This window comes from Balaenoptera musculus, chromosome 6, assembly GCF_009873245.2.
Source record: "Balaenoptera musculus isolate JJ_BM4_2016_0621 chromosome 6, mBalMus1.pri.v3, whole genome shotgun sequence".
Lineage (NCBI taxonomy): Eukaryota > Metazoa > Chordata > Mammalia > Artiodactyla > Balaenopteridae > Balaenoptera > Balaenoptera musculus.
In genome coordinates this window covers 60,457,130-60,469,692 of record NC_045790.1, presented here as the reverse complement: position 1 = coordinate 60,469,692, position 12,563 = coordinate 60,457,130, and the positions used below count along the sequence as shown (strand labels likewise).

General features: G+C 40.7%; 1 protein-coding gene and 1 non-coding gene across 2 annotated transcripts in view; both read left to right on the top strand.

Moving 5' to 3' along the window:
* Positions 1-2,101, top strand: part of PDCD1LG2 (programmed cell death 1 ligand 2) — a 57,126-nt gene extending 55,025 nt beyond the window's left edge. The window contains exon 7 of the mRNA XM_036856333.1: positions 2,035-2,101. Coding sequence (XP_036712228.1) covers positions 2,035-2,040 — 6 coding nt within the window. The 3' untranslated portion in view covers positions 2,041-2,101. The remainder of the gene's footprint in view (positions 1-2,034) is intronic.
* A 10,047-nt stretch (positions 2,102-12,148) lies between these two features.
* On the top strand, positions 12,149-12,255 carry LOC118897632. Its single transcript, XR_005020518.1, has one exon. It is a non-coding gene; the product is annotated as a U6 spliceosomal RNA (small nuclear RNA).
* The last annotated feature ends 308 nt before the right edge of the window (positions 12,256-12,563 follow it).

Below are 12,563 nucleotides of genomic sequence, written 5' to 3'. Positions count from 1 at the left end.
GGAACTCTGTGCCAGCAATCGGGGGCAGAGACCAATATATATATTTTCTATTATCTCACAAAAGTAGATTAAAACAGTGGCAGAATTGGGGTAGAGGATATAAAGACCCTTCCATAGGTCCCTGCAAAGACTTCTAAGGTACCTCGTGCTTCTTGGAACATATTTGGAAAATCATGTAGTAGAAGTGATCTTCTATGATCACTTTATTCTGAAGCCCACCTTATTTATCTAGCCACAGAATCCCCAGAAATGCCCACCCCACATCATGCTTCCTTTCCACACAGAGCACAGCTGTCCCAGGGAGGGAGGAGGGGCTGGAGGCATCAGGAGTAGCCTCACTCACCGGTGCTCATAGATTTTTAATGGTGTGAGAAGTCTCTGTGTTTTTTATGGTTCTCTATGGCTTTCAAGAGGTACACATAATGCACAAAAGTTCAGAGACAGGGGGAAAAATACCACTTTAGGCTGGGGATAATCAGGGAGGAGGAAAGGTTTCATGGAGGAGGTGACATTTGAGCCAGGCAGAAACAGAAATAGCAGACTATTCTAGATAGAGGGGACATGGGAGGGAAGGCAGAGAGACCAGAAGACATGAGGCATCTGAAGGAAAAGGCATGTGATCCTCATTTGGCAAGAGCCAGGTGTAGGAGCTTCCCTGGTGGTGCAGTGGTTGAGAATCTGCCTGCTAATGCAGGGGACACGGGTTCGAGCCCTGGTCTGGGAAGATCCCACGTGCCGCGGAGCAGCTAGGCCCGTGAGCCACAATTACTGAGCCTGCGCGTCTGGAGCCTGTGCTCCGCAACAAGGGAGGCCGCGATAGTGAGAGGCCCGCGCACCGCGATGAAGAGTGGCCCCCACTTGCCGCAACTAGAGAAAGCCCTCGCACAGAAACGAAGACCCAACACAGCCATAAATAAATAAATAAATAAAATTAAAAAAAAAAAAAAAAAAAAGAGCCAGGTGTGGGATAAGGGGAAAGATTGTTGGGGGCCATATCGTGAGCCATGAATTCTGGGCAAAGGAGATTAGATTTTACTCACCGGGCGTGGGTGCCTTGGTCAGGTCTCAGCAGGAGACAGAGGGCACATACAGGGGGGGTAATTGAGGCAAGTTTACAAGTTTTTTTTTTTTTTTTTTTTTAAACATCTTTATTGAAGTATAATTGCCTTACAATAGTGTGTTAGCTTCTGCTTTATAACAAAGTGAATCAGTTATACATATACAATATGTTCCCATTTCTCTTCCCTCTTGCATCTCCCTCCCTCCCACCCTCCCCATCCCACCCTTCTAGGTGGTCACAAAGCACCGAGCTGATCTCCCTGTGCTAACAAGTTTTTACCTTTACAAAGACATGAGCAGGATGAGGGGAAACCAGTGAGGGATACTGGGCATCCTGAGACTAGCAAGAGCAGGCACCAATGACTGAGCCTCAGCCTGAAAGGGGAAAGGGGAGGGAGCAGTTACCAGAACACTGGTGAGAACAGCAATGGGAAAGGGCTGCCCACTGGAGCTGTGGGCTTTAACGGAGGAATAAAACTGACCTGCAAACTGTCCAGAAGGTGGCTGAGGAAGAGATACTCCAACTTCACCCTCCTATCCCCGATGCAATCTCCTTTCTCCCCTGAACTGAGGGAATGGAAACCAGAGGGAAGAAAGGCCAGTGATGCAATCCTGGAGTATGAACAGGACAGAGCAGGGTGGAGAGAGCATCTGCAGGAACAAACAGAAATATCTGGCACAATCGGAATTCTAAAAGGTCTGAATAGGGAAGCCCCAAGAACTTTGCTCCAGTATTGCTGAGCTGACTACAGCCCAGAGTACGGAAGAGAGAAGCCTCTTGCCACAGGTCTGGAGAGAAAGGCTGAAGATTTAGACTAGGGCAATGGTCGAGGGGGTGGAAAGAAAGATTTAAGCCATGCTGCCTTTTGAGCGTTTTTTTCTAACTCCAGTTTTCTCACTCCAATCTGATTTTGAGAGGTTATGTATTTTCTGGTCAGAAAAACGATTTTCCTATTTGTGGACTTTTCTCCCCAGATTTGAATCTGTGGCCTGATGAGCTGGAGTGACCTGATGGGACATCCTCAAGAAACTTCTAGACTCTGAACAAGAATCCCTTGGCCTGCAGAGCTTGTTGTGTGCACTTTTCAAATGCCTTTGTGTGAGCCAGCACTTTAATCTGGAGACTGCAGCAAGACTAGGCAGCACCTGCCAAGGTGTACTTGCGGAAGTCAGGCAGCCACCTCTCCACTGATCCGGGCTCTCACTCCTGCAGCCCGTGGCTCCAAGCACACACTACTGCAGTTTAGAAAAAGACCACACTGGATGCTGCACCCCAGTGAGTGTCCTCAGGCTCTTTGTTGCTTCTGGACGGGAAACAAAAGGAATTATTTCCCCCTAAGTTTCCAAAGTGATTTCGAGAAGCAGAGACCAGTGGAAATTTCCAGTTACAGAAGTGGACAGATTGCCAGTAGAGTTACTTTTATCTGTAGTTTCCTCTGGATAGTGGACAAGCCTATTGAGCTGGCAAGCTCACAGACAGGGCTTTATACAAAGTCAAGCCATAATTGACATGTTTTATGGCTTACAGGAATCTTGAAAGCATCTGAGTTGTTCTAATGAAGTATTTAAGCATTTAAGTACACAGAGTGGTCAACTGCAAATTGTGGAAAAAAGCCATTGAGTATTATTTGTGAGGTCTGAATCACAAAGCATTGGTTTTAACCTGTAATGGCACCATATTGAATGGTGCTTTTTTTTTTTTTTTAACTACATCCGTCCTTCAAAAACTTCTGTCTCCTTAACCTCAGAAGCCAATGATACACATTTTAAATTTTGGCATGCTAACATGCTATTTCTGCAAAGATTTCAGATGAGTAGCCATGATGGTCAAAGCCCCAGACTAAGTCTCCTTTCCTAGCCCTCTATATGACTTTAAACTTAACCTTTCAGTGGCTCAGGTTCTAGGTCTGTGATATGGTGATACTCACTAGCTGAGGCCTTTGATGGTCAGCACTAGAAATCCTGTGAGATCCCATTATGGGTGTGTCAAGGAGGAGGGTAACTGGACATGGTGACATCAAGCTAATCATGTTAAATTTGGTCTTTGTGCTGGGACCACAAAGCTCAGGACATTAGTTGACCCCTAAACTATCCAAATGTAAACATTATCAAGCATAACAGATGGATGAGTGGGCCTGAAGCAAACTCTTTAACTGGTGTACAGACTAAGAATAATTTTAGGTTTATGGGAATGAAGGGGTGTGAAAGTGAGTAACACACAAATAATATAACATCTCAGTTTCTTCTATACACATCAAAGAATGCCACTGAAGAATAAAACTCAATTGTTTATTCTTCAGCGTGTTCTGATGTTCTACTTTTGGCTAAGTGGTTTCCTCAGGGCCCATCCAGGTCAGTAGGTTTAATGTTCCATCAGGCCAGTTGGCTCCCATAGGTTTAAAAGCCTTTGAGGCACACTCAGATGCCCTCTTCAGAAGGCAGGGTCCCATGTTTTGGTCTGGGGTCCCTGCTGGAGAAGCAGCACCTCCTAAGGCTGCAGAGATCAGAGCAGGCAGACAAGGCCTTCTCCCTGAAGAAGCAAGTCTCTCCATGCTGGGCCCCGCCTCCCCACAGGTATGTGGTTGGCATGCTGCATCCTTGGGTGGTAATATTTAACTCTATTAGGAACCCGGTGGCATAATGGTTTCTGTCAAAATACCATCATCTTTAGTCCTATATTGGGGCTATTTTCTAAAATACCAAATAGGGACAGGGCTCCCTACCTCCAATATCCCGAAATTCAGGGTTCTTTGGGGAGGAAGACCATTAGGCATTGTGTCCAAGTGGGAGGAACGTTCTACACTACAGCCTACAGTCATAAGTCTAACATTTACCAAGTACTTACTATATGCCCGATATTGTTTAGCGTTTTATACATATAATTGGAATGCGTTCTCTCAAAACCCTCTGAAAAAGGCACTATTTATGTCTCCATTTTAAAGATAAGGAAACTGAGGCACAGAGAGTTTAAGAAATTTGGTTAAGGCTGCCTGTTTCGTTTGGAAGGGATAGAGCTAGGGCAATGAAACCATATTCATTATACCCCACCATGTGTCCTGATTTCCTACCCGATGGGACTTTAAGGTGGGATTTTACTGGTTACATACACCATGTGGTCTTTTTTTGCTGGTCTAGGATTAATTTCACTCTTACTTTTTCCAAAGAGGCACTACAGGAGGGTGGGTGGAGGAGAGGCTCTGACATCAGAGATTCCAACCCCAACTCAACTATATGTGAATTATACAACTTTGCATGTATCATTTGATCTCTCTAACCATCAGTTTCCTTATCTAAAAGATGAATACAGTCGTCCCTTGGTATCTGCAGGGGATTGGCTCCAGGACCCCCTCAGATACCAAGTCTGTGGATGTTCAAGTCCCTTATATAAAATAGTGCCGTATTTTTGTATAACCTATACACATCCTCCCATATATTTTAAATCATCTCCAGATTACTTATAATACCCAGCGAATGTAAATGCTTAAGTGAATAGCTGTAAATACAAAGTAAATGCTATGTAATAGTTGCTGGTACACAGCAAATTCAAGTTCTGCTTTTTGGAACTTCCTTCAATTTTTTTTTCTAATATTTTCAGTCCTCAGTTGGTTGACTTCCTAGATGTGGAACCTGTGGATATGAGGGGCCAGCTGTAATATAAGAAATGTAGTTAACATCTTCCTTTATCAGGCACTTAGCTTATACAGCATGGTAAATACCTGTTAAATAACAAGTATCATCGGTAATCCCTGATGTACCAGCCACTATTTCTTGCCAAACGGGCAGTGTCCTGACACTATTAAGCTAATCTGTCTGCAGGATATTTCTCCTGAATCCTAGCCCTAGGGGAGAAGTGAGTTATGCTCCAAGGATTTCCAGCCAAGGGGTTTTGTGTCCCCAGGCTCTTCTGTACATGCCGAATTCTCCAGCTAAGTCAAAGGGCTCACCAGTCCTCCAGTATGCCTTGTGCTGTCCCCTTCACCTAGAACATCTCCTTTCTGGGACCTCAATTCTCCCTTGCAAAACCCTATCCATCCGTCAGATGCCAGCTCTGCCAGTGAATATTTTCTGTTTTTCTCCAGTTGAATATGAGCTCTCTTTACTTTGGGCAGAGCAGTGTTTTCTTTGTCCCTCTCTAAAGCAGTTACCTTTTTCAGTTTTGAATCATGAGGACTTAAGCACATTTTATATCTTCCCCTTAGACTATAAGCTCCTGGCGGGCAAGGAGAGAGTGAGATTTTGTCATTCCTGCAGCATCTTGTATGTGATAGATGCCTCATGCATGATTGGCTCTGAGACTCATTATAATATTAGAGAAAATGGCTACACTTAACATTCTTACTTATTATGACCTTACTATGATTGGCTGAAAAGTATATGATGGCAATCCTCAAAAGAGCTAGATGAGTTCTAAGTCTTTTTTGAAAAAGTACCTTTTACAAAGAAAGCAAAAATAGCATTTGGGAGAGTTTGAGGAATTGAGAAAGATCAAACAAATAAAAATCACCTATGATCTCATCATCCAAGCACAAGTATTTTCATTTTTGTTGTTAGCATTTGCTCTTCGTCCAGACACGTACATAATTTTGGCTATCGTTGTTAGCATGTCATTTTCTGTCCTTTTTTTCAAATTTGTCACTGTGTAAAAGTTCGCAGCTATGTTGCTGACTAGTCTTCCTAATTATCATTTTTAATGGCTGCATGGGTTACAGATCTATGATGAACTGGAACTGGGCCCAAACTCCACTTATCACCTGATCACTCTAAACCCCTATTTTGACCCCTGGATCACAGTGGTATTTGGGGTTCCTAAGAATTAGTGTCATTTCAGAGCAGTGTTTTGGAATTCCTGAGAAGCTTGGGTATTTCCATTTCCCCCAATGCACAGACACCTTAGTAAATGACTTTACATTCCTTTGGGGATGGCTTGGAGGAAGATCTATGGCAATTATTTGCGGCATTGTTGCACGGTCCTTTCTTAAGGGGTCCAATTCTCCTCTTCATCCAGGAGCTTCAGATCTGTGAACTGGTAGGGTCTGGGAATTGGGGAAGAAGCTATGATTCTCAGTTGTAATAATTCAAGTCAGATTTCTACCATATAGATCAAGTAGTGCTTTGGTAGTTCAGCCACCTATGTCTTAGCCACCCCCCACCAAAGATTCCTGTGAGTAAAAAATTCTGATTGCCACTCTGGGATCCCATCATCTCCACTGAAATCAGGAAGCCCATCTCAAGGGCAGCATTACCCAGCATTAACCTCAGCCTACAGAAAACAGCTACCTGCTGGTGCTCCCTCACTAATGCATTTCTCAATGCTTTAGTGAAGGAAACATTCCTTGGACCCTCTCAAGATGAGGAAAGACACTCAGGTTACACATGATAAATTACTCCATTATTCCTATCTCCCTAAGCCTTTAGAATCCTTCCTGAACATTAGTCCAGAGAAATTCTATCAAGTCAACATCATTGAATATATTGCTGATCACAGGTTTCAGCCAGCCAACCAAGCAAACACAGCCACTCCCATCTTCTCAAATTCATACATTTATGTCACCTAGCTTTTGCTGTATAACAAAACTTAGTGGCTTATTTTTATCACTTATGCTTTTATGATTTTGTAGGTTAGCAATTTGGGCTGGGCTCAGCTGGGGCACTTCTTTACATGTTGTCAGCTGGGCTCACTCATGGGTTTGCAGTCAGTCTGGCAGTTTGACATATTGGCTGGAGGATGCTTGTCTGAGCTGGCCTTACATGTCTTGGAGTTGGTGCTGGTTAATTGGGCCATGCGTCTCCAGCAGGTTAGTCGAGGTTTCTTCAACATGGAAGCTGGTTCAAAACAGGAAAAAAGAGGCAAGCCCCAACATGCAAGGGCTTTTCAGGTTTCTGTTTGCATCACATTTGCTAATGTCTCAAAACAAGTCAAAACAAGTCAAACAGCCATGCCAAAAAATCAGTGTGGAAGGAGTTACATGAGGGCATGATATACAGAGTGGCATGATTCTCTGGGGGCTATTGTTGTAACGATTTACCATAGCATTAAGTCCAAAAATCTATAGAAAGTGTATTATATCAGGGCTACATAAATTTGGCCCCAACCCAATGTTATATTCTGTTCTCCTTGGTCGGATACCTTAGAATCCATCCTCTGTTATATTAGATAGGTTTCTTCTGATATAAATTTAACCAAATCATGTTATTCTTTTGGAGTATAAGCTTTTTCCTCCTGAACAAGACTCTGCCCTTCTCCCCCTGAATATGCTGGGATCTGACTCTAGATAAAAGACTGAAGGCCATGAGAGTTGGGAGCAAAAGAGTTTAAAATGAATAGGGATCTCCATGCAAGACAACTGCCTCATATATGGTCATTACAGGTTTTCAAGCAAAGGAAGGCTAGTATCATCAAATAGGAAATGAGAGGCTTATTCCACTATCAAGGGAAGCTCAGGGATACACGGGTGATTCAAGATTCTCAGCTTCATCCAAGTCCACTCAAATGTTTCCATTCCTACTCTCACAGTCCTATCCCTTCCAAATTACTGCCTAAACTTTGACATGTGAGATTTGGCCAGTCTGTGGATGCTTAGTTTGGGTCTGATTTTTTTAGACATGTTTGTCCTTTATGTGGAGGGAATAAGAGATACTCTTAGGGGCAAGCTTAGGAGCCCTCTGATGCTCTGAAGATGATTTGAGCTGAAAGATCTGCACTTGTTATTTTCTTCCTGCAAGCACCATAGCACAGTCAGAAGTAGCCATCTCACCTTACATTCCTTACAATCATCTTCACAGCCATAATGATCACACACAGCAGTTATTGATCTCCAAAAGCCAGCCTCCCAGTGGCACTCAAACCTGGGAAGAATAGAAGATAATTTAATAAATCATGATGCCATTACATGCCATGAATTACCACTTCCCATTTTCCATTGGTGAAGAGCTCAGCTCTGAGTTCAAAGTGAATCAATCCAGAATCCTGGTTTGAAAGTCTGTTTCCTAGGACCACTCCTAGTATCAAATACTGTATCAGCCAGGGCTCAATAAGGAAAATAGGGTGTACTTAATATAAGGAATTGGTTATAAAAATATTAGAAGGCAGAAAGAATAAAAAGTGATACCAAAGAAACCCAAATGTTAGAACTGCAGAGAACAGCTACCTTTCTGCTGTCTGCTGCTACAGACACATTCAGGAACTGGAAATAGGAGGGAATTCTCCCACTCCCACATTCCAGTCCCCTAGGATTTCCCATTTATTGAACAGGAAGCCAGCTGGCAACGAAGGCTGATAAATGAGGTTTACTGAATCAAGGCCCTAGCACCGACAGAGCAGAGTAGAGGAAGATAGGCTTGGAACTAAGAACAGGAGGTAAATAAACAACCTGTTCCTGAATCTGAACTTATCTGGGTAATGGAGATGTATTCCTTGAGAGAGGAAAATACAGAGATGATGAATTCCAATTAGACTGTAGCACAAGGAACTTTCTTAAACTTTGTGGCATCTCACCATGTAACAAGGGCCTATTATGTATTTCTTGATTAATTGAAAAGAAAATAGCAACTGGGAACTGCTTTGGCCATGAGTTTTGGACAAAATTATTTTTAAATGCACTTTGTAGAAGAATTTATATCAGTTGTACCATTTGGTTACAAGTGAAAGAAAACCTGATGCAAACTGGCTTAAATTAAAAAGCAGAATGTGTCAGCTTATGTTAACTGAAGAGCCAAAGGTGCAGCTGGGCACAGGGGTCTAACAATGTCTTCAGGATCCAGGTTCTTTTCACAATCTCTTCACACTGTTTCCTTTTTTGTTGACTCTACTTTCAAAAAACGTCTCCCCCCATGATCGCAAGTTGGTTGCAGTAGTTACTAAACCTTCCATGTTCAAATCCACAAGAAAAAAAAAGCCATTTTTTCCAGCATTCACAGCAAATTCAAATATTAACTCTGGATAAGTTTATGTCATATGCCCTCTCCTAAACCAGTCACTGGAAGGACAAAAAAGAATATGTGAGTGATGTCTTAAGTCTGGAGCTCCACTCAGTACATATGAACTGAAAGTGGGGAATGCAATAGGTCCCCAAATTAGGAATGGCTGCTGGAGAGGAAACATCAATGTCCACTATCAAAGCCATTTATTTAATCAGTCAACAATTGATGAGCTCTTACTATCCACAAGGCTCTGGGGATTTAAGATGGCTAAATCATGGTCTTTATCTTCAAGGAGTTCACCACTATGCTGGGAAGACAAAGATGAATGTAACCCTGGTGTCTGCTAGATGTTGGGACAGATGCATAAGAATCCTAGTGATGTCCTTTGTGCTGAGATGTTGGAAGTGCCCAAATGTATCTGTGGGCTTTTCCTGGAATGTATAGCATAAGACATCAGAAGCCTATTCTAAGAAAAGTATTACTATCATATAAGACCTTTGAGGAAAAATACTTCCAAAACATCACATTTTCAAAACTTGATCATCCTGCCTTTCCTGATGATATACTTCCTACCTATATGGGATTTAGATGTGATAAAATGCTGGGAAGGGTTTGGACTGTATGTTCCTCCTTGTGTTGAGCTTGAAACATTAGATTAACCGTGTCATAGTGCCAGTGGCCATCATGAGGTTAATTGTTTATCATTATAGATAACTTTCAAACCATGTGTCAGACATTGTTCTATTTGCTTTACACGTATCACCTCATTTAAAATTCACAATTCAATGAAATAGAGACAATGTCTCTATTTTACCCGCAAGCAAACTAAAGCCCAGTGAAATTAAACAAATTGCTCATGTCACATAGCAGAGCAAGATCTTAAGATTCTGCAAGCCAGCCATGATCCTAGACCTGTAACACAGTCAAGCTCTCATCATATGGTATTTTGTAATTACATATGTGTTTGGTTTTCTTCAAAAGCCTGCATCGTACTTAGGAACAGGAACTGGATTTTTATTCATTTATGTAGTCCCAGAATCCAATACAATATTGGCACATAGAAGATACTTAACAAATACTGTGGAATTGAATTGAAGGCAAATGCATGGAGTCTAGGAAAGAGAGGCCAGTGTGGAAAAGTGTGATGGTGAATCCCAAGCACATCCAGCGGAAAGGGGTCCCTGTCCCTCCAGCACATGCATTGCTACCACCTGTCTGGTCTATCCCTCCAGTGGTGATGGATGCATCCGATTCACATAGCTTGATGACATCAGCCATTAAAATCATCCCAGCCACCGTCCCCCCTTCCTACCCCATCCTGATTCTCTGGTTACTGAGCAAACTGATTATAATTTGACTTTTCATATAGATTCTCTATGGGAATAGAATGTTCTGAAGCAATTTCTGATCTGCACATTAATTGTATTTCTTATTATAGAAAAGTCCTAGGAATTTGGTTAGCATGATCCAGTTTTTTAGTCTGATTCTGAGTGTACTGACATAATCAGTTTTCTGGACCTTTAAGGTAAGACCTTGGTGATGCCAATAAGAAATTTTTTCTGTAAGGATGCTTATGGTGGTCATCAGCTGCATCTTGTCTATAACTGTGTATTCTCAAAAGCAGGCTCCACTTAGGAGAAGCAAACTCAAAGACAGCAGCATGTTTTCTGCTCATTTCTGTTTGTTCTATAAAAATAGAATTCCATTTTAAAGCAGAACAGCTGCAAGAAGTACAGAGGAAGCAACTGATGCCTGAAATTTTGTGTTGTGCAGATTGAAGTGGAATATAGTCAGGCTGCTGGTCAAATCAGGCAACATGCCAGTGTCTCAGTTCTCCTTGCTTTAAAATTCAAAAAATGAAAGGCTCAACTTACAGGTCATTTAAAATTTAAATTAAAACAAAACTTAAGTGGGCCTTTTAAATCATTACATTGGCAAAAGGTTTTTAAAATTATAATGCATAATGCTCCAGAACACGTTAAATTGATAGTCTCATAAGTTGTTAGTGGTCATATAAATCAGTACAATTTTTTTTGGAAGGTGATTTGTCTGCAGAACAGAGGTCTTACAGTTTGTCATACCATTTGTTCGAGGAATTCTGCAGTATGTAAATCTACTCTAATCTGAGAAAATAGTCAAAAAATATAGAAAAAGTTATAGACGTGGAGAGGTTCATTGTAAATATAAATATATAATTTTTAAAAAAGCTTTGCCATAATACTGAGAAAAAAAGAAACGTACAAAACTCTATACTTGCTTAGATTACTCTTAAGTTTTAAAAAAATGAACTCAAAAAAAAAAAAATAGTGCTTGGATATATAGCAAGATTCATGTCAAGATTCATACTTTTACCCAAAAATACCATTCCAAGGATTTTCTTAAAGGAAATCCATAGACTAAAATGAAATAGGTATTATATGAAAAAGTACATTACAGTGTTATCTATGGCCCCAAACTGGAACCAACCTGTCAAACAAAACAGAAGTGAATTAGTCATAGTGATTGGTATTTGCATTACAGACTAGATAGTAATCTAGTCATAAAGATGACAGTTATAAAGATTATATAGAAATATGAAATAATTATGATATAATTTTAAGTAGAAAAATAGTTTCTATATATTGAGCACTTACCATGAGCCTGTCACTATGTTGCTCATTTTATACACATTATTTCTTTTCGTGCTCACAGAACCTGAGGAGTAGGTAGAGTGCTATCCTCAGAGACAGAGAAGAAAATTGAGACAAAGTTGCTTAGTAATTTTCCCTAGTTCACAGAGTTCATACAGCTGGTATTCAAACCTAAGCTAACTGATATCAAAGCCATTTCTCCTTATCCAACATGCTGTAAAAGCCCTAGATACCTGAAGATAATAAGCAAAGGTTAATATAATATATATATGGAGAGAGAGAAAAAAAAATCAGAGTGGAGCAATGGTGTGGGTGGTCTTATAATAATTGTTTCCTTTCTATTACAATGTTAAGTCCAAACAAACAAAAAAGTAAATAAATAAAATTTTAAAAGTGAGAATGGGACAAAAGGCTGGAAAGAAGTGTACTAAAGTATTGATAGGGTTTCGTTAAAGAGGTAGAGTTTGGTGTAATTTCCCCCTTTTCTCTATTTTGCAAGAGTTTTTGGTAATGTATAGTACTTTTGTAAAATATTTTAAGTGCTCACTTCAGCAGCACATATGCTAAAATTGGAAAGATTCAGAGAAGGTTAGCATGGCCCCTGCACAAGGATGACACACAATTTCATGAAGCATTTCATATATAGATCGATATTGATATATATCGATATATATCTATATGTCCTCTGTGATATGGAATCCAGAGCTCTGTAAAGCTTATTGATCATTGAAACACTGTGATGTTCAGAAACAGCAGTGGTATTCCTGGCAGTATAAGTGTTATTAGGAATACAGTATATCTGTCATTCCTTTCAAAAATTCTGTGGGTTAATTTCCATAGAGTCCTTTTTTTTTTTAAAGGTTTGAGAAGAAAATCTAAAAGCTCATGTTCCTTCCTTCTTTTTATTCCTTCCTCACCTTTGCTTTCTTAACTTTAAAATTAGTATGGTGATAA